The sequence below is a fragment of the Aythya marila genome, assembly GCF_965140915.1.
Source record: "Aythya marila genome assembly, chromosome: 14".
Taxonomy (NCBI): Eukaryota; Metazoa; Chordata; class Aves; order Anseriformes; family Anatidae; genus Aythya; species Aythya marila.
In genome coordinates, this window is record NC_139055.1 from 11,096,743 (window position 1) to 11,119,908 (window position 23,166).

The 23,166-nt window shown below is 69.2% G+C and overlaps 3 protein-coding genes across 6 annotated transcripts in view; 2 read left to right on the forward strand and 1 right to left on the reverse strand.

The window, feature by feature from the left end:
- The window catches only part of UIMC1 (ubiquitin interaction motif containing 1), a 36,243-nt gene extending 33,215 nt beyond the window's left edge, over positions 1-3,028 (forward strand). For 3 of the 4 annotated variants that reach the window (XM_082771754.1, XM_082771756.1, XM_082771755.1), the window contains exons 11-13: positions 671-791; positions 2,249-2,312; positions 2,581-3,028. In XM_082771754.1, the coding sequence (XP_082627880.1) occupies positions 671-791; positions 2,249-2,312; positions 2,581-2,837 (442 nt within the window). In that variant the 3' untranslated portion in view covers positions 2,838-3,028. The remainder of the gene's footprint in view (positions 1-670; positions 792-2,248; positions 2,313-2,580) is intronic. The other variant, XM_082771757.1, reaches the window with a different exon arrangement.
- Positions 3,029-3,295: 267 nt separating this feature from the next.
- HK3 (hexokinase 3) lies at positions 3,296-8,261 on the forward strand. The gene is made up of 20 exons (XM_082771804.1): positions 3,296-3,318; positions 3,440-3,634; positions 3,727-3,781; positions 3,871-4,033; positions 4,291-4,439; positions 4,542-4,661; positions 4,749-4,844; positions 4,945-5,044; positions 5,136-5,319; positions 5,466-5,621; positions 5,706-5,939; positions 6,031-6,335; positions 6,429-6,568; positions 6,674-6,793; positions 6,878-6,973; positions 7,051-7,150; positions 7,255-7,438; positions 7,511-7,666; positions 7,778-8,011; positions 8,088-8,261. Exons 2-20 carry the CDS (start codon positions 3,450-3,452, stop codon positions 8,221-8,223), a joined length of 2,913 nt encoding a protein of 970 aa, XP_082627930.1. The 5' UTR covers positions 3,296-3,318; positions 3,440-3,449; the 3' UTR covers positions 8,224-8,261.
- A 143-nt stretch (positions 8,262-8,404) lies between these two features.
- Positions 8,405-20,759, reverse strand: UNC5A (unc-5 netrin receptor A). The gene is made up of 16 exons (XM_082771803.1): positions 20,521-20,759; positions 13,074-13,295; positions 12,779-12,922; positions 12,581-12,684; positions 12,295-12,475; positions 12,013-12,180; positions 11,671-11,835; positions 11,392-11,580; positions 10,574-10,873; positions 10,380-10,467; positions 10,124-10,292; positions 9,782-10,015; positions 9,538-9,687; positions 9,275-9,439; positions 9,023-9,201; positions 8,405-8,887 (listed from the first exon to the last, which is right to left on the reverse strand). Exons 1-16 carry the CDS (start codon positions 20,645-20,647, stop codon positions 8,722-8,724), a joined length of 2,751 nt encoding a protein of 916 aa, XP_082627929.1. The 5' UTR covers positions 20,648-20,759; the 3' UTR covers positions 8,405-8,721.
- Positions 20,760-23,166: the final 2,407 nt, after the last annotated feature.

The following is a 23,166-nucleotide window of genomic DNA, read 5'->3' on the forward strand; positions in this document are numbered from 1 at the left end:
CAGCTCCCCGGGTGGATGCTCTCCCGAAGAACCAGTGCCCTCTTCTGCATGCTCTGGTCCCCGCCGAGAGCTGGTGTGGAAGCAATTACAGCCGTATAAAGCCAAGCCTGACCTCCAATCTCCTTTCACCCCGGGTAATTTTCTTCCTAGCCACACTGTCATCCTGCGTGAGCCTGGGCATCTCCTGCACAAACGAGGGGGTTCGAGGAGCGCACTGCAAGGGAGAGGGCACCTGTGCCAGCCCCCCAGCAGGAGCACGTGCTGTGGCATGTAAAATGGAGATAGTGCAGAGGAAGACTTGATTTACTAGTCAGACAAGCTCATCCAGCCCTGGTAAAACGTCTCTCTGATTTAACACACTTGGTTTGCTTTTCAGGCGGAATTTAACTCCCTTTTGCAAAGCCCTCGCACTTCATTTCTGTGGATTTTGACAGGGTGCTTTATGTCTGGGGAGAAATCAGCAGCGGTTGAGATAGTTAGATGAGCAGATTTGATTACCGTCCCGCTGCTGCAGCAGCAGGAGACAGAGGAGCAGGCAGGGAAAACTGATAATCGCTCAGGCTTTGTGCTCGGCGCTGGCCTGACCCCGCTGCTCGGTCCCGATCCGGTGGCCGGGAGCCCGGCGCAGGGCGAATCCTAACGCGGTGCTCTGTCCTTTCGTGCCTGGCAGGTGTGAGAAGTGCTACCTCTGTAAGTCACTGGTGCCACTGCTGCAGTATCAGAGGCACGTGGACAGCTGCCTCCAGGCTGCTAGGCAAGCTCAGGGAACCAGGAGGCTGCGAAGCGCCAAGGTGAGGGGCGACCCCGCAGACCATCTCCTTTGCTTTGCGCTGGGTTCGGGGCCGGGTTGCCAGCAGGAGCCCTTTCCTTGGGCCGTGGGATGAGCTGTCCTGGCACGGGACTGCCTGGCCCTGCGCGTGGTAGCCCTGGCCAGAGAGCTTGTTGCCTTCCTGCGAGAGCATGGACCGGTCCCAGGGGTGAGCTAATCCGGCGGCGCTGCCAGTAACCTCTCCAGCGGGCAGGCAGCCAGCCTGTCCCGCTGCCAGGCGGCGCGCCTCGCTCCTGCAGCCTCCCTCGGCTGAATAGAGATGCCGCGGAGGGCGGTGTCAGGGTGACAGGAGCATCTGACTCCATCCACCGGCCCCTTCCCTCGGGGAAGGTTTGGAGCCGAAGCCGGGGGGAACCGCTCCGTGCCTGGAGCATCCCAGGGGAGTGAGCACGGGGAGGTGTGCCCGCTGGGGGGACGTGGCAGGAGCACGGGGAGCAGCTGGGGCACAGTCACCTACCAGGTTTTGGCCCCCACCGGGCATTGTCCTGCTCGTGGTGGTCTGGGGGGAGCATGGGGAGGGGTCTTCTGGGCCTTCCCGCTGGCTCCTGCGGGCAGAGCCCTCGTGCCTGAGCTTTGCCGGCGCTCAGAAATGATTCTCAGCGTGAAGATGCAACATGATGTCTTAGTTTCCTATAATCCCTTAAATCCATCACAGGCCTCAGCCCTTTGGGGATTCAGATGCAAATGATGAGATTTCTGGTTGATGGTTTTGGCTGGGACACAGCCAAGCGCTGCGTGGCTCGGGGAGCTGCGGGGCACGGCTGCTCCTGCGTGTCACCGGCTCCGTGGGGGCCGTTTGACTCCGTCCCTGTGGGAAAGGGCTGGGGGTGGGCGACCCTACAGGTGGCTCGAAAGGCTCTGGGTTTCCTCCGGCTCTGCCTCGTGCTGAGGGGGGAGCAGATCAGGGTCATGGGCCGTTGGGGAGCTTCTTGCTGGTAGCACGGGGTTCCTGCCACGGCCAGTTTTGGGGTGCTTGGCAGCTCCAGCCCTGCAGCTGGGATGCCAGTGCCTTCTGGGGCAGGGAACCGTCAGGAGGGGGGACTTTGCAGGCAGGCTGAGTGCCCTTCCCTTGGTCTATGTGGTCACACCTTCCTGAGCCTGAGAGGGCACGAGATGTGCGCTCCTCGTCTGGCTGTGCCGTGCAGGAAGGCTCTTCCCAACAGCATCAAGCCCCATCCACGGAGCAGGACAAAGCCTCAAAAGGCACAGTGCCTGGGGGATGTGGCAAAGACTTTGGTGCCCAGATAGCCCCATACAGCCCCGTGCTTGCTCACTGGGCTTGAGGGTGGCTTCCTGCCCCTGGGCTCCCTTCTTACCGGGCTCTGCTCCATTAACTGGCCCCAAAGCTGCCCCGGTGTCTGTGCCCAGACAGTTTCCTTCACGACAGCGCTGTGACGGTGTTCTCCTCTCCCTTGGCAGGTTGTGGGAAGGCACGAGAGGGGACTCCTCAGCATGCTGGAGCTCTCGGAGAGCAAGTCTGCAGGTGGGAAGCTGCTTTTTGTGCTGGGATGAAGGCTGCTGGACCTCCCCTTTTGGGGCTTTGGGGTGTCAGCTCCATGTTCCTGCTGAAGGAGCCCGCTTATAGGGGGCTGGGGGTTAGGGGGCTGTTGGACCCCCTCGGGAGCCCCACAGACCTGTGGCACAGCCCAAGACGTGCCGGTGATGGCACAGCCCAGCTCCATGTCACCAAGGTCTTGGGGTGGGTGTCAGGGTGCTGCCCCCACAGGTGCTGACGTGCCCTCTCCTTGCAGGTGCTGATGCGGGGACCCCCCTCGCTGGACTAGGAGGCCGATGCTCCCCTCCCGTGCTCCCAGCCCGTGCCGAGGAGGAAGAGGAGGAGAATGAGGCGGCCGGGGACAGCGCCAGCTCCGTCCCACGCCTCCCTTTCGGCATCTCCGCGGTGCCACCCGCCCCGGGCTGCTCCCTGGACTCGGCGCCGCGCTCGGCGCACCCCTCGGGCAGCCAGCAGCAGCCCCGAGCCTGCCGCCGGAGGAAGCACAAGTTCTGAGGGCTGCTCCCGCTGCTCCCACACCCCCCTTTTATACATTTTTCTACGCCGCGAGCCGAGCCGGGAGCGCCGGGCGGAGCAGTGACTGTGTTTTATAGGTGCCTGCGCGGCTTCGCTCCCTGTTAAAGAAACCGAAATATATTTATGTATGTTTTTATGAAACTGCAGCAAACCCGCAGCAGCCGTGCCGTCCTTCTCGGGGGAGCGGGGCGCCGAGCGGGACCCCAGGGCCGGACCCCCCCCCAGTCCCCTATTACAGCACCCATGGGCCCGCTCCTGGGGGCGAGTTCTGCTTCTGTTGCCGGGGCAGCGGCGTTACCAACGGTTCCACCCCCCCACAGCACACCCAGAGTGCCACCAACGGGTGCCCCCTGCCCGCTGCCATGTCCAACCCCGGGCGCCCCGGCTCCCAGCCCAGCCGTGGAGGCAGGGCCCCGTGGAGCCCCCGCGGGGAGAGGGGCCGCCTGCCCCCCATCAACCGGTGAGGGTGCCGTGGGGTCAGGGCTGTGGGGTGGGAAGCGGGGAGAGAGAGCTGGGCCCCCCCCACCCTGCTTTTAAACATCCCCTCCCCCGGGCAGAGACCAGCCTCCGGCCTCTTGCAGGTGCGTGGGCATGATGATGTGGGGGCAGCAGCCTTCGGCGGTGCCCGGCCTCGAGGACAGCCTCTGCGCCATCGCCATCGTGGGGCACAGCTGTGCCCTCTACCCCCGGCTGCCCGGTCGCGACGGCGGCACGACGCTGCCCAGCCACGACGCTGCCCAGACCTCGGCCCCCTGTGGCAGGGACGTGGAGGGGAGGTGGGGAGGCCCGGCCGGGATCAGGCCCCTCCGGCCTTGCTGCTGCGGCACAGCCGGGGGCTCGGTGGGTGACGCCACCTCCCTCCATGCAGGGCCCCAGGGAGCTTCCAGTTTGGACACCAGGACAACGTCCCCTCCTGCACGCCGGTAAGGCCCGTCCCTGCCTCTCCGTGCCCAAGGTGTGGTGTCCCCTGTCCCCTCCGTCCTGCCGGCCCGCCCTGACCCGCTGTCCCCAGGTACAACGGGCGCTGCTGTCGCTCACCCTCTCGCTGGAGAAGCTGCAGGCGGTGAAGTGCCGCATGCTGGAGGCCATGGAGAAGGGGCTGAGCCAAGAGACGCACGCACAAGCCACCGTGCACATGCTGCCCACCTTCATCTGCTCCACGCCTGACGGCACCGGTGAGGCAGCCCGGCAGGGGGACGTGCCCCTCGCCGTGGTGCCAGGGAAGGGTCCCGCAGGAATCCCCTCCTCAGGCTGGTTGTGGGCTCTGGGAGCTGCCCCTGCGTGGGGACAGAGGCCAGGAGCCGGCTCCCTGGGGCCCTGCGGTGATTTCAGGAGGGGAATTGCTGCTTCCCGGGGGTGGGTGTCACTGGGACAGGGCGAGGGGCAGATCGGGGGCTGGTCTCTGCCCGACGCTGCCACCGCTGCCCCGTAGAGAAGGGCGACCTCATGGTGGTGGAGCTGTGCCAGAGCCACGTCCGCACCCTGTTCGTGACCCTGCTGGGCGACGGAAACCAGAGCCCCCAGCTGATGTACAAGATCTTCGAGCTGCCAGCGGACATGCTGCAGGGCACCGGGGAAGCGGTACGGGGAGGGGGGGGCTCACGGCACCACGGGGCTCCGACCACCTCCTGCACCCCGGGGTGCTGGGGCAGGGGGGCAGCTGCTCACCCGCTGCCTTCGCAGCTCTTTGACTTCATCGCCCAATGCGTGCAAAAGTTCCTGGAGGAAATCGGCAACCCCCAGCATCGCCTCCCCGTGGGCTTCGTCTTCCCGTTCAGCTGCAGGCAGACGGGGCTGGGCAAGGTGAGCGGGGCAGCTCGCCGGGGGGGGGGGGGGGACAGAGACACCCCCGGGCCGAATATCAACAGCTCGTCCCCGTGCTCTGTGCAGGCCGAGCTCATCTCCTGGTCCAAGGGCTTCCAGTGCAGCGACGTGGAGGGCAAGGACGTGGTGCAGCTGCTGCAGGCAGCCATCAACAAGCTGGAGGTGGGGTGGGGGGGGGCCGTGGGGTGCCGGGCGAGGGTCCCGTCCAACCTGGGGGCTGCCCCCCTGGGGATGGAGCTGACCGAGCCCTGCTCCCCGCCAGCTCTACCACGTGGAAGTCATCGCCCTGCTCAACGACACCGTGGGCACCATGATGGCGAGCAGCTGGGGGGGGAAGCCCTGCGAGATCGCCCTGGTGATGGGTGAGCAGCGGGTGGCACGGCGCGGCACGGCGCTGCCGGGGGGGCTGCGTCGGCGCTCAGCACCCCCCCACCTCGCTCCCACCCCCCCCAGGCACGGGCACCAACAGCTGCTTCATGGCCGAGGCGCAGCTGGTGGAGGTGGTGGAGGAGAACAACAGCAGGATGTGCGTCAACAGCGAGTGGGGCTGCTTCGGGGACGACGGCGCCCTCAGCGACGTGCTCACCCCCTACGACCACCGCGTGGACCAGGAGTCCTCCAACCCCGGGGAGAGGAGGTGCAGCGAGGGAGAGGGGGGTCCCGGGGGTCTCCTCGGAGCGATGGGGATGCCAGCAGGAGCGAACGGACCCCCCCGTGGTGCTCTGAGAGGGCTGGGGGTGGCGGGGCTGTGCTGGGGAGGGGGCTGACTCCCGCCGCACGCAGGTTTGAGAAGATGGTGGGCGGCCTCTACCTGGGGGAGATCGTCCGGCACGCCATGCTCATGCTGGCCACTGAGCAAGCGCTTTTCGTCGGGGCCAGCACCTCCGCCCTGGGGAGCAAGGACGCGTTCAAGACCCAGCAAGTCCTGGAGATCATGGAGTGAGTGGCCGGTGGCCGGGGAGGCCTGACGGGTGGGTGCCCCCGGCCGCGAGCGGGCAGCCCCTTGAGTGCTCTGCCTTGCAGCAACGAGACGGGCATGGCCAAGGCGAGGAGCGCGCTGGAGGCCCTGGGGCTGCAGCCGAGTGAGCGGGACTGCTGCCGGGTGCAGCAGATCTGCCGGGCGGTGGTGAGCCGCGCCGCCGCGCTCAGCGCCACGGGGCTGGCCGCCATCCTCAGCCTCATGTGCCGCAGCCGGGAGCTGGAGCGGCTGGTGGTCAACGTGGGGGTGGACGGCGAGCTGTACCGTGCCCATGCCAGGTACGGGGGGGAAAAAAGGGGCTCCTGGCTGGGGAGGACGCCCCTCGGGATGCCTCAAGCTTGGCCTTCACCCTCCTCTTCCTCCCCATAGGTTTGGGGAGATCCTGCAGAGCGTGGCGGGGCTGCTGGCCCCCGAGTGCGCGGCCACCCTGGTGCCCTCGGCGGACACCAACGGGCTGGGGGTGGCCATGGTGACGGCGGTGGCCCAGCGCATGTTGACCCAGCGCCACGAGGTGGAGCAGCTGCTGGCCCCGCTGCGGCTCAGCCGCGCCGACCTGGAGCGCGTCCAGGGGCTGATGAGGCAGGAGATGGAGCGCGGGCTGGGCCGGGACAGCAACGCCGACGCCTCCGTCCGCATGCTGCCCACCTACGTCTGCAACACGCCCGACGGCACCGGTGAGGGACAGGGCGCGGGGAAATGAGCCCCTTGGAGGGGAGAGGGGGGTCTCTGGCCCCGCTCACGCCCCCCCCCGGGTGTGCTCCCCGCAGAGAGAGGCGACTTTCTGGCGCTGGACCTGGGGGGGACCAACTTCCGCGTGCTGGTGGTGCGTGTGATGCAGGAAGGCATCCACATGGCCAGTGAGATCTATGTTGTCCCGACGTCCATCATGCAGGGCACCTGCGAGGCGGTGAGGCTCCGGCACCGGGCGAGGGCTGGGAATGCCCCGGGGCTGCCTGTGCCTGGGGACAGCCCCCCTGCGTCGCTGCAGCCTGACCGCAGCCCCTCTCCGCAGCTCTTCGACCACATCATCGAGTGCATCATGGACTTCCAGACCAAGCAGAACCTGATGGAGCAGGTCCTGCCCCTCGGCTTCACCTTCTCCTTCCCCTGCCAGCAGCTGGGCCTGGATAAGGTGAGGGGGCGGCGCTGGCCCCGCGGGATGGGAAGGGTTCCTGGGTGCAATGCAGCCTGGCCCCTGCTCCTGTTTCTCTTCCAGGCCGTGCTGCTGACCTGGACCAAAGGCTTCAGCGCCTCGGGCTGCGTGGGGCAGGACGTGGTCCAGCTGCTGAGAGAGGCTGCGCAGCGCAAACAGGTGGGGAAGGGCTGGGGACCCCTCCCTCACCCCCCGCTGGTGCCACCAAGCTACATGTCCCCATCTCCTGCCTGCAGCACCTGGCGCTGAAGGTGGTGGCCGTGGTGAACGACACCGTGGGAACCATGATGGCCTGTGGCTACGACGACCCCAGATGTGAAATCGGCCTCATCGTGGGTGAGGGGCACCTCTGCACCCAGGGGTCTCTCCCGTTCCTTGCCCTAGCTCTCCAGGCACTGCCGGGGCTGGGGCTGGGGGGTGACAGAGGCGCTGGGCTGCAGGGACGGGGACCAACGCCTGCTACATGGAGGAGAGGAAGAACGTGGGCACCGTGGAGGGGGAGGAAGGCCGCATGTGCATCAACATGGAGTGGGGGGCCTTCGGGGACAACGGCTGCCTGGACGACATCTTCACCACCTTCGACCGGATGGTGGACGAGAAAACCATCAACGCGGGCAAGCAGAGGTGGGCGAGGGGCCTGGCGTGGGCAGGGCTCCGGGGGGGGCAGTAAGGCAGCCGGGGCTGTGCCTGGGGCAGGTTTGAGAAGCTCATCAGCGGCATGTACCTGGGCGAGATCGTGCGCCACATCCTGCTGGCGATGGTGGACAAACAGCTCCTGTTCCGCGGCAAGCCCTCGCTCAAGCTCCAGACCAAGGACATCTTCCAGACCAAGTTCCTCTCCACCATCGAGACGTGACTGCGGGCAACCTCGTGTCGGGGCTGAGGGGCGCGGGGTGCCGCCACCTCCACCCCACATGGTGGGATGGTGATGGCGATGCTAACCGTGGCCCTGCCCCGGGGCAGCGACGGGCTGGCCCTGCAGCACGTGCAGGACATCCTGAGGGACCTGGAGCTGGACGCCAGCTTCGAGGACAGCGTGCTGGTGCGCGAGGTGTGCCAGACCGTGTCCCTGCGGGCAGCCCAGCTCTGCGCCGCCGGCCTGGCCGCCGTGGTGGAGAAGATGCGGGAGAACCGGGGCCTGGCCCAGCTGGCCGTCACCGTGGGGGTGGACGGCACCTTGTACAAGATGCACCCGCAGTGAGTGCCCCGGGTAAGGGGTTGGGGGCACGGGGCCGCCCTGCTGGTGCTCAGCCGCCTCGTCCTGTCCCCGCAGCTTCTCCCACAACCTCCAGCAGATGCTGCAGGACCTCGCGCCCAACTGCGCCGTCACCTTCCTGCAGTCGGAGGACGGCTCAGGGAAAGGCGCCGCGCTCGTGGCGGCCGTGGCGTGCCGGGAGCCCAGCCCCTAGGGACAGCCCCGGCCTCCTCCTCGCCCCCCAATAAAGCACTTGGCTCCGCACCTCTGAGTCCTGGGGTGAGGGCAGGGGGCTGGGGGGGCACCGCGCACGGCCGGGCAGAGCCGCACGTAGCAATATATATCGAATTTATTTACATTCACGTCCGCCAGACCCCCCGCCCGCGGCACCGCTATGTACATAAGGCCAAGTGTAAATACTTGAATGCACTTAATACAGAATTAAAAAAACGGTCTTTACACAACACGGCACGGGGCCCGGGGCCGCCCAGCCCCGGGCGGAGACAGCACGACGGCACCGCACGCACCACGCACAACCCAGCGCCCGCACGCACCCCGGCCCCGCGCCGAGCCTGGCACCCACGGCCACGGCCACGGGCAGCCCTCCCGGCGGGCACGGGCCGGGAGCCGTGGGGCAGCGGGGCCCAGGGGCCGGCCGGGGCCCCCTCCTGCCCCACGGTCCCCGGGAGAGGGGCCGGGACCTCGCCGAGGCTCAGCATTCGGCCTCGGACACGGCGAAGAGGGCACCGTCCTGCTTGCCCACCTCGGCCACGGCGGCGGCCAGCTGCGAGAGGTTGCCGTTGGGGAAGTGCCGCGCCTCCCACAGGTTGAGGATCATGGCCGTGGGGCTGGGCTTGGAGGCATAGAAGCTGAGATGGCTGCGGGGCAGAGGGATGGCGTCAGGGTGCAGGAATGGGGACAACTCACCGTCGGCATCACCCCGCTCCCAGGGGTGCCACGGGTGCAGGATGAGGCCGGACACCCCCCTGTCCCCGTCCCCATCCCCACGGCACCTGTCGAGGTTGAGTTTTTGGGCCAGCGTCCTCCAGTCGGCTCCCCGGGCGCACGGCGTGTCCAGGCTGCTGATGATCTTCTGGCGGATGAGGAAGGGGATCTTGAAGGCACTGGGACCCACCAGGGCCGGGGAGCCCACCTCGCTGTCGGGGACCAGCCAGTCCGAAAACCTCGTGTCCTGCAGGGGAGAGCACCGCAGGAGTGAGCTCGTCCCAGGGGTGCTGGGGGGGGTCCCCCCGCCCTGCCCTCACCTTGGCGATGTTGAAGTTGATGGTGAAGCTCTGCCCGTCGCCCTCCACCTGCCAGATCCAGATCTTGCAGGCCAGCTCGCAGGTGCTGGGGCTGAGGCGCTCCAGGGTGAAGGTGCAGTGCAGGTAGGGCTGCAGCCCGCTCCAGATGTGGTAGAAGGGGATTTCCTGCGGCGGGGCGAGGGCGGTCACGGCAGCGGGGACCCCCCCCCAACCTTCCCCCGGGTGCCAAAACCAGGACCTGCCTCCCACCCTGTTCCCCTTACCTGGTAGCTGGCGAGCAGCTTGCTCTTCCAGAGCGAGCTGGGCATGTCGTGGATGGAGAGGCGCAGGTTGTGGTAGCTGTCCTTGAAGTGCAGCACGCGGGGGGCCCCGATCAGCTGCCCCCCCATCTGCTTCTCCAGCTGGATCACCTCCTGGTGGCGTGGGCAGGAGGTCGGGCAGTGGGGCACAGACCCCCCAACCCTCCCCAAAAAAAAAATCCCGGCACAGGGCGGAGAGCCCCGGTACCTTGAGCGCGTCCTGGGTGTCGCTGAGGCAGTAGACGCGGATGTTGTACTCGAGCGAGGGGCAGGCGGCGGGCGCAAACAGGACCAGCTTGAGGCGCTTGGAGGCCGCCATGCTGAGGGACTCCCCGACCAGGGCGAAGCGCCCCAGCTGCTCCGTGAAGATGTAGCAGGCCTGCGCCTCCAGCTGGCAGTAGTACAGCTCCGTGCACGGCTCCGCGCCCAGCTGCAGCACGTCCTGTGGCACCGGCAGATGCAGCCCCCACGCCAAAAAAAAAAAAAAGCCCCCACTGTGTGCGTGGGGGGTCCTCCTCCCCATCACTACCACATCTGGCGGGGTGCTCACCTCCCACGTGCCCTCGCACGACTGCTTCTTCAGCCGCAGGCTCCAGTTCTCAGCGCTGGCCTCCACGCAGTGCCCCATGGCCAGGATGGCGGGGCGCGTGAGGAGGACGCCGGGGGGGCCGCAGCTGACGATGGGGCTCAGCAGCGTCTGGCAGCCGGCTAGGGGCAGCCTGGGGGAGGGACACAGGAGGTTTTATGGGGGGGTGAACACAGCCGGCACCCCCACAGCCCTGATACCCGGCGGCCCCAGCACCTACCTCACCTCCTCGTGCTTGTGCAGCGTCAGGTAGACCTCGTAGATCTTCCCCCGTGGGATGGCATCGGGTGGGATCAGCAAGCTGATGCCTGGTGGTGGTGATGGGGGAAGGCAGGCAGCAGGCTGAGCCCCCCCCAACCCTGCACCCCGTGGGGCAACGCAGCCACCGGGCGGCCCCCCTGGCCCCCACCGTACCTGTGTTGGGGATCATGAGGCGCCCCCCCAAGAAGTTGAAGGTGCCGTAGGCCATGTTGGTGTTGCCGCGGGGCAGGGAGCGGAAATAGCTCTGGGTGGAGAGCCGGGCCACGAAGTCGGCGCCCTCGGCGGCGGGCGAGCTGTGGTGCAGCGTGTGCCGGCCGGCGCCCAGCGGGCTCAGCAGGTGCCCGTTGGGCAGCTGGAGCTTGGCGGGGCCGTCCTGGCGCGGGCACAGCGAGCCCTGGTAGGTCATGGTGGCCGTGCTGAGGTCGGGCTGGATGGTGAGCAGGCTGGGGTTGTCTGCGGCACAGAGCGGGGGCCGTGGTGCTGCTGCCCTCGTGTTGGGGCGCAGCCGTCCCGGGGGCTGTGGGGGACACGGCCCCAACCCCATGGGAAGGATCTGATGGGGTGCAGCCACCCACAAGGCTCCAAAATGTATCAAGCCCCTGACCCAAAGCACAGACCCTACAGGGCGCAGCCACCCCTGGGAGCCCAAGGAGCACCCAGCGCCAACCCTGTGCCCAGGAACCCTCTGGGATGCAGAGCCCCCTACCCACAGCCAGGGGCCCTATGGGATACAAAGCACTGACCCACCACCAGAGACCCTATAACAGCGCCCCTATCCCAGCAGCAGAGACACATGGACACTTCCCAGAGACCCCAGGGGGCACAGAGCTCCTACCCAGGGAGACACGGAGCACACAGTCCCTCCCCAGAGTCCCCCCCCAGGAAACTGCCACCCCAGGGAGCAGGGGACGCCAAGTCCCAGCAGCATGCAGGTGGCAGGGCGGGCACGCAGCCCTGTCCCCCTCGCTCACCCGCCTTGCTGGGCTTGATGCTGACGGGCTGGAAGCCAGCGGTGAGGATGGAGGAGTCGGCCACGTCGGCATCCAGGCCCCCCTTCTTGCGGCAGTACACCAGCACGCCCACCAGCAGCAGCAGCACCAGGCACACGGCCACGGCGATCAGCCCCACGTACAGCGCCACGTCCTCAGCGCCCTGGGCGGCTGCGCGGGGCAGGGCGTCAGCACCCAGGGGTGCAGCTCCGCGTCCCCATTCCCCCGTCCCTCGGCACGCCCCCTCCCCATGGCACTCACCGGGGCTGCAGAGCTCGGAGGTGCAGTTGCGGGTCTCCAGCTCGGCGCCGTGGCACTCCTGGCCCCCGTTGCGCGGCGCGGGCTCCGAGCACTCGCGGCTCCGCCAGTGCGTGCACTCGGTCCCGCACACCGACCACTTGCTCCACTCCGACCAGGCGCCGTCCACTGCGGGCACAGCGGGGGATCAGCACCCTGCCAGCACCCCCCCCAGCACCCCTTCCCCTGCCAAGGGGCTGGGACAGACAGACGGACACACACGGGGGGTGGGAGGACGAGACGAGCGGGGTGGGCGCGACGCTGGGTGCAGTGGGGCGCAGGCGGTGCCGCGGGCACGGCGGGTACCTGGGCAGAGGGTGGTGCAGGCGCTTTTCTGCACGTTTTGGCCCTCACAGAAAGCCCCCCCGTTGAGGGGCGTGGGGTTGGTGCAAGTCCGGCTCCGCTTCTGCCAGCCCCGTCCGCAGCTGGTGCTGCAGCCCGACCACTGCGTCCACGTCGACCAGCCGCCGTTCACTGGGTGGAGAGCGACCCGTCAGCGCCCGCCGGGCCGGGGGGGACGCCGGGGGACGGGGACAGTGACATCGGGGTGGCACAGCGGGGTGAGGGGGCGGCGCGGCGGGGCCGTACCGTAGACGGTGATGGCGGCCGAGGCGCTGCGGCGGCGAGCCACGATGTTTTTGGCCACGCAGGTGTAGTTGGCGGTGTCGGCCAGGCGGGCTTGCCGCAGCACCAGGCTGTGCTCCGGCGTCACGTAGACGTTGGCGTCCAGCGCCGGGTCCACCAGCTCCTCGTTGCGCAGCCACTCCACCTGTGGGCACGGGGACGTCGCTGGGAGCCCGTTCGGGGAGCACCCACGGCATCCCCACAAGGAAAGGGCACGCGTTGGCCCCCGATGCCTCGTCCCGTGGCTCACCTCGGCGGGGGGGATGCCCTCGGGGGGGCGGCACGGCAGCACGATGCCCTGCTCGATGGAGACCTCCCTGGCCGTCGGCTCCTGCTCGAAGTTCTTGCGCAGATCTGGGGGGGGGGGCGCAGCACCCCGTTATAGGGGCCAGCACCCCGTGTGCCCTGCCCTGCCTGGGGACCCGCCGGGGCGGCCCCGAACACTCACAGGCGATGCGCACAAAGGCCTTCTGGCTCTTGGTGGTGCCGGAGGAGCTCCATGCCACGCACTGGCACCAGTACTCCTCCAGCCCGAAGATCTTCTCCACTTGCTGGCGGGTGATTTCGATGCGCACCTCCATCACGGGCAGCCCTGGGAGGGACAGGAGGCAGCACGTGAGCACTGGCCACCCAGGAAAGCTCCCCACGGGTCCCCGGCCCCGTGCAACCCCCAAAAGGGACGCGCGTGGCTCCCCGCGACCGCGGCTGCCGCCAGGAGCCACGGCGGCTGAGCCGGCGCTCACCAGTGCTGCGGTCGGTGCTGTGCTGCGTGACGTGGTCGCCCTGGTGCACCCACTCGCCGTTGCACTTGAAGTAGATCTGGGTGGCGGGGGTGGCCCGGCAGGCCAGGCTCACCGGCTTGTTCTTCACGATGTACACGTCCTCGGGCTCCAGCAGGAAGCGGGGCAGCAGGTCCGGGGACGCGCCGGACACGGGGGTGGCCACGGTCGCGCTCTGCTGAGCACCTGCAGGGACACGGGGGCTCGGCCACCTCCGGGGCCACCGGTGACCCCAAGCCCCGCGGCCGCCTCCCCCCGCCGCCAGCACTGCGGCAGCCCCGGCAGCCCCCCCCCCGGCCCCACCATCCATCAGCGAGAGGAGCAGCGCGGCGGCTGCGCCCACTGAACCCGCGCCGATCCCTCATGTCCGCACTTAGTGCTAATGAAAAGGAAATGTAGTGTGACCAATAAGGGACATCGCTCACTCCTCCCGGGGCACTGCAGGCGCCCGCTGCCCCCCTTCCCCTGCACGCCGCAGGGGCCGCATCCTGCCCCGCTGCATCCCGGCGAGGTGGGAGCCAGCGGGGTGCGCACCCCACTGCCGTGCCACAGGGACACGGTGTAGGGTGACACGGTGGCATGCCACGTCCTGTGTCACTTCCCAGCAGCTGGCACACGGGGGGTGGCCGTCCCCAAGTGTTCCCAGGGTGGTGAGGATGGGTCAGGCCATGCAGGTTGATCCCTGGTGGGGCTGAGCATCCCTTGGCATTGCCTGGGGGGCTGTGGGAGCCACCCCAAGGACAGGACGGTGTGGGGACAGCAGTGCTGGGGACGTGGCACGTGGTGGTGGCCGTGTCCCCCAGCCCTGCAGGCGGCCGCCTGCCCCCGCAGCCGGCGCCCCCGCTCCTCCCGCCCCGCGCAGGCGCCCGCTGTGGAAAGAGTTAATAAAACAGGGCCCTAAATAAGCATTTGATTAACAAACGATAAAATAGCGATTGTGTCACTGAATGAAGCTGTAATTGCTGCTGCTAATTGGCTGGTTAGGATTTAATAAGCAATTAAATGGGATGGAATGCGCAGTAATTAAGTGCCTTCGTTTGGCAACCGCCTGCCGCCCCCCGCGTGCCCGCCGTGCCCCCAACTCGCCGCCAGCCCCGGGGTCCCCCTGCCCACCCGGGCAGCGCCGCCTGCACAGCGGGGACACGGGGGACACGGGCGTCCCTTGGGCTCTGCCTGAGTCTCCTAGGGGGCTCCGTGCCCTGCTGCCCCCCCCCCGGCCGGATCGGGCCCCCCCAGGCCAGGCAGCGGGCACTGAGCAAGCCCGGCCGCGGTGCCCAGCGGGACGGGCAAGGTGCAGCAGCTCATTTACGCGGCGAAGATAAACGGCCACCATAACGCGCCAGTTATTACCCCATCAGCACTTTTACAATGTCGCTAGCAATTAATTTAATTAAAACCCCTGTCCGGGATACACAGGCATTTCATATTTCACCGGTTTAATGACACCCACCCCCAGCTGCAGCCTGGGGGGGTCACGGCACGGACAGGGGCTGCGTGTCCCCCCGACGCGTGCCGGCGGTGATGGGGTCACTGCAGCCCCCGTGGCTCACCCCACGGCACCCATCGCGCTGCTGCCTCCTTCCCGTGCACCCCTGGGTGCCGGCACGTGGGGCCCCACGCTGTGATGGGGGGCCTGCGATGGGCAGAAAGGCAACCCAGCACCAAAGGCTTTATTTCTGAGCTAAGCGGGTTGCTCTCACAGCAATAAAGCTGCCGGGCTGCGGCTGGCACGTGGGTTAATGGGCTCGTGGCGCTCCAGGGCTCTGCCCTTAATCACACACGGAATGAGCACGGAGGGTGCTGAGCTGGGCACTGCCCGTTGTGGACAACAAGAGGGGTGGGGGGCGGCAGCACCACGGGTGGGTGCAGCATGGTCAGGACCCCCTCTGGCTCCCCATGGGGCCACCAGCGCCTCGAGGGCAGGGTGGGACGGGCACTGAGCACACGGCAGACCCCCAGAGCCCCCCAGAGGGACACCATCCTGCTGCTTAGCACCGTGCTGAGCACCAGGGGGGCTCTACCACGCTGCCACCCAGTCAAGGCACTGATGGTCTTCGGCCATGGGCAGGGCTGGGGGACGGAGCTGGCCTGGAACCCTGGCAAGGGAGCGGGGGGACCATGCTGTGGGCCCCCCCCAAACCCCACGGGCACCCCAAGCACATCGTGGCTCTCTCCGATGCACCACGGGCACCCCACAGCACGGCCACCCAAACCCAGCGTGCCCCCCACGCACACCACGGACACCCCCACGTCCTGCGGGCGTCCCACGGACCACAGGCACCCCACCCCACCCCACCCGCCGTGGGCGTCCCGTGCAGCGTGGGCACCATTGGGCCCCCCACGCGGCGCTGCGCCGGGCTCCCACACCGCGCGGCCTCGCCGCTCACCTGCCGCTGCGTCGCCATGGAAACAGGCGAGATGCTTATGTCACCTTGGCAAAGGGAGCCGCCTAACTTCGGGAGGGTGGGGGACACGGGGACCGGGGGGGGGACAGGGGGGTGCTGGTCCCGCTCGTCACGGCCCCGGCCAGCCGCTGTCTCGGCAGCGGAACGGGTAATTGGGACGGCGGCGCGCTACCAGCGCCGATAAATCACCGCCGGTAAACCTAGTGCATTAAGCGGGGCTTTATTATCAATTATCCCCCACCCACGTGGGCTAACGAGCGCAGCGGCGGGCCTAACAAAGGGGCAGCGTGCCGGGGAAACTCGGGGTGTGGAGGGGGTGCTGCGGGGCTGGACACCCCCTGCCCTCCCAGGGGGGATGTGGGCTCCCGGCCCTGCCACGCGCAGCCCCCCCTGCTCCCTGCGCCCCCCCCCCCAAGGTGCTGCCACCCCTGGGGGCCCCTCCACGTAGCGCCAGAGCCCCCCAGCACCAAACACCGGGTGCACTGCAGCCACTGGGCAGGGTGACACTGCAGGGTGCCCCAGTGGGGAGGGGACCCTGCCAGAACCCATCACGCCCCCACCCCGGGGCCGTGCCCCCCACCGCCCAGCTTGGCCCCACTGCTCCTCAAGGGACTGATCCTGCTCCCAGCATCAGTTCCGAGCTCCCCGGCGGTGCTGAGCGCGGCACGCCGGTGCCTGCTGCGAGGAGACGCGGGGAAGGTCAGCGTGTTCTTGGCAAGGAGAGCCTGCCCGCGGGCGGCCGCAGCAGCGCCGGCCCCGTGCCACCAGCTCGCCGTGCCACCCCCGTCCCCTGCCCGCAGCCCCGCAGCCACCTTGGCACCGTGTGGGGTGGGAACCTGGGTGCCAGCCCCTGCCCCCGCCGGCTGCGCCCCCCCGGGGACCTCCCCACATCACCGCGGGCATTGCAGCCGGCAAATTAAATCCCCAGCTGGAGCCCCATAAATCGTGGCCCGCGCCAGGCCTGGCACTCCATTAAAATGAAAGATTTCCTTGCACTTCGCAGGCGCCCGGCCTGCGCCCCGGCAGCAGGTAATTAAAGCAATAATTGCTGCTGATTGCGCCCGCCTAAACGAGGGAAAGGCGGGCGCTGGGGGGCGGAGGACACCGGTCCTGCCGTGCCCAGGAGGGCCTGGGGGTGCCGGCCCCGTGCGCCCCACGCAGCCCGGGCACGGGGTCCCCTTTGGCGGGTGCCGAGGTGGCACCGCGCGGAGATGCCAGCCGGGTGCTGGTGCCAGCTCCATCCGGGCAGCGAGCCAGCAGGGTCGGACGCCAAGGCCGGGCAGCGCAGCCCGGCTCCGGGCCAGTCTGGTGTGCGGCAAGCCCCGGGCAGCAGGGACAGCGGGCACAGGGCGCCGACGCGTCCCCGAGTGCTGCAGGGCACGGCCGTGTGCCACGGGCACAGTGCCACTCCCCGACAGCGTGTCCCAGCGTCCCAGTGCCTGGCACCACCCCACAGGATGGCCACGGGAGACCCCGGCGTGCGCCCCACGGGTGCCACCCCCACGGGTGCCAGCCCCACGGCCACGTCCCGTGGCGCTGCAGCGGCTGCGTGGGGGCCGCAGGGTGCCCGGCTCCCGGCGAGCGCGTGGCAGCGTCTGGGCGCTGATTAAGCGTGCGGTTGTTATGAATGAATTAGTCAGGCGGGTTTGCATGACAATGGAACTGCCTAATTACGGATTTTAGCTGATAACACTCTCCCCATTACATGCAATTAGCATGTGCCAGCGCGGGCACAGCTCCGCGGGCTGCACCCTCGCGCCGCCCCAGCGCCCGCCAACGGGGCTGCCGAGGTGCGTGGTCCGAAGCATGCCCACGCCTCCAACACGCCGCCCCACGGCCGGGTTTTGGGGACAACGGGGTGCCAGCAAAGCAGCAGGGGGCAGCAGCCTCTCACCTCCCTGCGGACCAGCTCTGGGTGCCACCAGCTCTGGGTGCCACCAGCCCCTGCAGCCAGTGCTGGGCACCCAGGGCACCCCAGGGCCTCTCTCGGCCCCACCGCTCCGTAGCACAGAGCTCTGCTCCCAGCCAGCCCCCGGTGCCCACCGAGCCCCCCGCCAGGACCCGTGCCAAGCCGTGCCAGCCCCAAAACGCAGCAATTGGAGCGCTGCACAGGGAGAGGGGCCCGGTGCGATGCGCTGCCTGGGGGCTGCGCTGGTCCGGGCTGTGGTGGGGTTGGGACCCAGCCTGGGGGAGCCGAGCGGCTTTTCTGGCTCTCCTCTAATTGACAGTGAAGAACAAACGCTCTGACCGCACTCTGTCCCCGCTGGGAGGAGCGTCAAGGTCACCCTCAGCGCTGGGTCCCCGGCCGCAGCGGGAGGGAGCCAGGTGGGAGGCCGGGGAAGGCCCCTCTGGCCACACCACGGTCCCAGGTGCCGGGGTCCGGCCCCATCCCACCCACAGCTCCGTGCCCCACGGCTGTGACCAGCAGCCGCAGCACGCCACAACCGAGAGCAGCCAGGGCTGGCCAGGAGGGGGCTGGGGCCTGAGCCCCCCCACCCGTGGCCAGGAGGGGGTCCCAGCGTGGAGCCAGCCCACCCCGTGCTGCTGGTGGGCAGATACTTGACCTGCAGGAGCAGCGATGGTGCCGACAGCCGGAGCAGTGCTGGCACTGAGGGTGCAGGGCAGGGTGGGACAAGCACGGTGCCATCACCCCGGGGGGGCACCGGACCCTGGGTGCGCTCACGGCCGCGAGGTGCCGGGGGTGGCTGCAAAGGTGCTGAGCCCCGAGAGGCACCGGCAGCGCCCCGGTCCCCTCCTGCAAGCACCTGCCAGGCTCCGCCAGGTTTGATGTAGTGCCAGCCCCACGTGGCACCGAGCCAGAACAAACAGCCCTGGGCAGGCTGCGTCTGCCGCGCTCGCGCTGACAGCTGGCACGGCAGCTTCCCGGCCGCCCCGCGTGCGCCAGCCCTGCCCGGCGCCCTGCCCTGCTGCCCGCCCCGCTGCTGAGCCTGCCCTGGGATGCAGCGAGCTGGGGGGGCTGCGAGGATGGGGTGCAGTGGTCTGGGGGTGCCCTGTGGAGCCAGGGGGGGCTCTGGAAGCCGGGTGAAGCTGGCGGCACTGCGTGGCTCAATGCGTGGTAAGAGCCGTGCCCCCAGCCCACAGCTGCCCCCAGGGATGTCGGTGTGATGGGGATGTGCCCTGGGGGCAGGGGATGCACTAGGGCCTGGATGAATTTGGGGGGTGAGCACCAGCTGCTGTAGATGCAAAGGGGAAGGGGAAAGGGAAGGGTTCTCAGGCAGTGATGGGCCAGGGTAGCTCCAGGGACGGATCCTGCCCCGTGTCCTTGCCACCCACCAGAGCAGCAGCTGCGCGGTGCAGCCCTGGCCCCTCAGCACCCTGCTGCCCATGGATCTGCTCCTGACCATCCCTGCGGGCACCGGGAGCCCAGCAAGGTCCGGAGACAGCGCTCCACGGCTGCAGGCAGGGCCCCCTGCCCGGACACCTGCGTTCCCCTGTCCTGCACCTGTGCCTCGCATCCCTGGGGAAGGGATGCTGTGCCATGCCGTGCTGTGCCGTGCCGTGCCGTGCCGGGCTGGAGAAGCACCCAGAGCTCCGAGGCCCAGCCCCACCGTGTCTGTGCCGAGCAGCAGCCGTGCAGGTGGCTGGGATCGGACGCGCCGCGGCCGGCTGTGAGCTGCCTGCCAAGCGAGAGGCAGCAGCGGGCGAGCTCCTGCACCGCACTGCCCCGAGCCAGCGCTGGCACCACCGCCCCCCCCGGCTCCCCATTTTTCCCTCTGCACACCCAGCACGGGGCGCACCCACCGTCCCACCACCCTCCGTCTGTGGGTCACCATGGGGACAGCCCCGCTCCTCGCCCGGCTGGGTGCTGGTGCCCACAGCACCCTGCGTACGGGGTGCCCTGCACCCACAGGGGCTGCCCCCCAGGGAGGGCAGCGTGCCACCCACCGTGCTCGGCCCCGCAGCGTCCCTCTGCAGACGGGGCCGTGCTGGGAGCACTGGGCGCAGGGTCCCCGCGGTGCCCAGCCAGGAAGGATGCGTGCGGGTAGCACGGGGGCTGCAGCCCCCCCACGCCGTTGGGGTGCGTACCCGCTCAGCCCACCCGGGTGCCACCGTGCCTGCTTGGCACATCGAGGCCAGGCGAGGGGACGTTTGTGCTGGTGGCAGGAGGGGTGGTGGCCGGGACCCCCAGGGTGCATAGGAGCCCCCCCTCCGCCCCGGGGCCCCCAGCAGAGCGCACGTCCAGCTCGGGCGCAGCTCCCCTCCCCCTGCTCGGTCCTTTGTCTGCAGCCGCCACTTCCAGGCTAACGTGACACCTGCCAGGAGCCGCCGCCACCGCGGGCACCCCCGCGCCCACCCCGCAGCCCCCGGCCCGCCGTGGGGGGGGTCCCGGCACGGCAGCTCCCCCTCCACCCTCCGTGTCCCGGCCCCGGGGCTGCGGGCGCACGGGGCGCAGCGGGCTCCGGACCGTGCGCGGCTGCACCAGCACCGACGCAGCCCCACGCACCCCATTCCGCGCCCCCCCAGCTGCCCCCCCATTCCCACCCGGGGGTGACAGCAGCCCTGTCCCCTCCGCCACGGTCCCCCGCGTCCCGCCAGGTGCCGGGGCAGGCGGGGACCCCCCGCGCTGGGCGAGGACCCCCCACGCGGAGCAGCTCCACTGCGGGCTCCGCGGGGGGCGGGGAGCGGAGCCAAGGGGGCGAGGCGGTTGTAGGGGGGGGGGGGACACGCGTGTGCGGCCCCGCGTGGGCGTGGGGAGGGGGCGGCAGTGCCCGGCTCGGGGCAGGGCGCACAGCACCATCCCCGTGCCCGGCCAGCCGGCACCCCGCGGCCAGGCGGTGCCCCGGCGCTCCGCAGCCCGGGGGGGGGGATCGGGATGCAGCGTGCACCGGGCACGGCACGGCACGGCACGGCACGGCGGCAGGAGGGGAGGACCCCCCCTAAGCCCCTAGCACCCCCACACCCGGCCGGGCACCCATCCCGGGGGGTCCCCCCTCGCTGCCCTCCCGGGGATGCCGTCCCGGAGGTGACCTTGCCCGGGGACTCACCGGCGGCGGCCAGGAGGGCAGCGGCGAGCAGGGCGCCGAGCGGTCCCGGCGCGGCGGCGACGACGGCGGCGGCGGCGGCGGCGGAGGAGGCGGCGGGGGCCCGGCGGCGGCGCGGCCGCGCACCCATGGCGCGCCCCGCGGAGCGCTGCGGGCCGAGCGAGCAGGCGGCCGCGCTCCGCGGCGCCCTCAGCGGGCCATGGAGCCCCCGGCCCCGGCCCCGGCCCCGGCCCCGGCCCCGCCGCTGCTGCCGCCCGCGCCGCGCCGCCCCGCACCGCTCCGCCCGGCGCCGCCAATGCGGGGCGGCCGAGCGCGGACCCGCCCGCGGGAGGGACGGCGCAACAGCTGGGCGCGCCCCCGCCGCCGCCACCGAGCGGGCACGGCCGCCCCCGCCCCGCACCCCGGCACGGCTCGGCACGGCTCGGCACGGCTCGGCACCCCGCTGTCCGCCCCGTGCGCCGCCCTCCGGCACGGCGCTGCCCGGCCCGGGGACGCACGGCTGGGCTCAGCCCTCCCCCTGCACCGCATCCCTGCGGGGGACGGCACCCACGGGTGGCACCCACGGGTGCGGCAGAGCTCCCAGCGGGGGTGAGCTGTGCTCGCCGCCCCCCTCCCCACACGGTGCCCAGACCCCACTGTGCCCCCTGTGCTCCCCTCTCCCCCAGCCCCTGCTGCCCCCCGTGATGGGCAGGGGTCCCCTAGCCCACCGGGCACCCCCATAGACACTGGGGTGCAGGGTGTCCCCAGCAAGCACCAGCTTGCACTTGGAGGTGTCACAGACCCGGGGACACTGTTTTGAGGGGACACGTGCCACCCGTGGGCACCCAGCGGGCAGCGAGGCCCCACCTTGCCACCACCCCACACTGTCCCCACACAAGCACCGGGTGCCATCCAGCCAAGGTCCTCAACCAAGGCTGGTGTCATGCTGCAGCCTGGGCACGGGGCAAGGAGGGTGAGGCTGCTTTGGGGTGCCTGAGGTGATCCCAAGCCAGCTCCAGTGCTGCTGAGCAGCCCCTGTCCCTGAGCTGCCCCTGTCTCCAGCAGCAGGGGCCGGGCAGGGGGCAGAGCTGGGCAGCAGCTCCGAGCACCGCGCGGAGTTAATTTCATTAGCAGCTCCAGGAGCAATTAACAACTGCTCCGCTGCCTTCAAGAGCTGAGGCAGGTGTGAAGCCAGCGCGGATCTCCAGCCCGCACCGCAGCCTCCACCTGCCCCGGCGCAGGGCCAGCAACGCAGGGCAGAGCCCCAGCCAGCACAGCACGGCGAGGGGCAGGCTGGGGAGATGGGGATCTCATTAAATCTCCCACAATCAGGCTGCTCCCACTGCTGGGGAGCCCCACACCAATACAGCCACGTGCCAGCTGCGTGCATGGATAGGGATGGAGCTCGTGGGGTGGCACCCATGGGTGCCTGCTCCCTGCTCACCATCCTGCGCTGTGTGACCCCAAACCCCGGCACATCCCACACGGGGACCGGTGGGTCTGGCAGAGGGACCCCCCCCCAGCCTCCCTTGCATGGGCAGGAGCCCCGGCACGGCGTAAACACCCTCCCTCAGGCTGGCTCATTATTACTAATGGCATTCGCATGGAAACAGGATGTTTTTACTCCTCGCCGCTCCATCTGCTCCTGCTGAAGTCACCGCGCCACACGTGAGCTCCCGGGGGGCTGCCATGGGAACCGGCACCAGTTCACCTCGCAGCGTGGGGACCCCCAGCCCGGGCTCTGGGACCCCCAGCGTGGCACTGGGGAGGGACATTGGGGTCGGGCTCTGCCCCGTTCCCGTGCCGTGTGCTGCTCCCGTGATGCACGGTGCCTCCTGGGTGCCACACTGGCGCTGGGCTTCGCCGGCCACGTCTCTTGTCACCCTCGATGTCCCTCCTGTACCACGGCCTGGCGTGGCAGGGCTGTCACTGGGGAAGCGGCTGGGCGCGCTGACGAGTTAATAGACGCTAATTAATACAGATTGGGGAGATCACTTTCAATTCTGCTCGCTCTCCCTCTTGCTGAGGAAGGAGCCAAGGGGGTGGATGAGCTGGATCCTGCTCCGCTGCTGCCGGGGCTGGGCCAGCCTGGCCCATGCCAGTGGGGACATCCAGGCTGTGCCGTGTCCCCTGGCTATCCCCATGCCCCCACCGCAGGGTGCTCAGCACCCAGTGCCACCCTGCTGGGCGGCTGGACAGCCACAAGTCCCACCACCGCTGCACCCCGGGGGGATGCCGGCGACGCTGGCCCCGCTGGGTGCTGTAAATGGATTATTACTCGGAGTAATTAAGATGGAATTAAAAATTAATTCTCTTCTCCAGCACGCCGCGGTCGTGGCTAAGCTGCGTGCTGCAGACTTTGTGCCAGGGCTTGTGCCCGAAAGCGGCGGGGCTGGGGCAGAGGCGGTGTCACCCCGGGTGCTGGTGGCACAGCACGGGGTGTCCCCAAGGGGCTCAGCGGGCTGCGGCTGCCACCAGCCATCGCTGCCACCTCGCTGGGGACATCACATCACTGCCCCTCACCATGTGCCACGTGCTGGGCTGCCCTCCCAGCCAGCCCCGGTGTCCGCGGGCAAGGCCAGCACCAGGGTTCTCCAAACTCCCATCAAATATTGAAATGTGTATTTGAGCTCATGTATAATGGATCGTCCTCGTGCTTCCTCCCCATCC

What these genes read in the sequence shown, in the direction of transcription:
- UNC5A (XM_082771803.1), bottom strand. Translation starts at nt 20,647, where the DNA reads ATGGGTGCGCGGCCGCGCCGCCGCCGGGCCCCCGCCGCCTCCTCCGCC. An exon ending in CGTGCGAGGGCACGTGGGAG is followed by an intron (nt 10,016 to 10,123) that starts GTGAGCACCCCG and finishes CCGGTGCCACAG; the next exon opens with GACGTGCTGCAGCTGGGCGC. An exon ending in CAAAAACTCAACCTCGACAG is followed by an intron (nt 8,888 to 9,022) that starts GTGCCGTGGGGA and finishes TCTGCCCCGCAG; the next exon opens with CCATCTCAGCTTCTATGCCT.
- HK3 (XM_082771804.1), top strand. Translation starts at nt 3,450, where the DNA reads ATGATGATGTGGGGGCAGCAGCCTTCGGCGGTGCCCGGCCTCGAGGAC. An exon ending in AGGCTGCGCAGCGCAAACAG is followed by an intron (nt 6,974 to 7,050) that starts GTGGGGAAGGGC and finishes TCCTGCCTGCAG; the next exon opens with CACCTGGCGCTGAAGGTGGT. An exon ending in ATCAACGCGGGCAAGCAGAG is followed by an intron (nt 7,439 to 7,510) that starts GTGGGCGAGGGG and finishes TGCCTGGGGCAG; the next exon opens with GTTTGAGAAGCTCATCAGCG.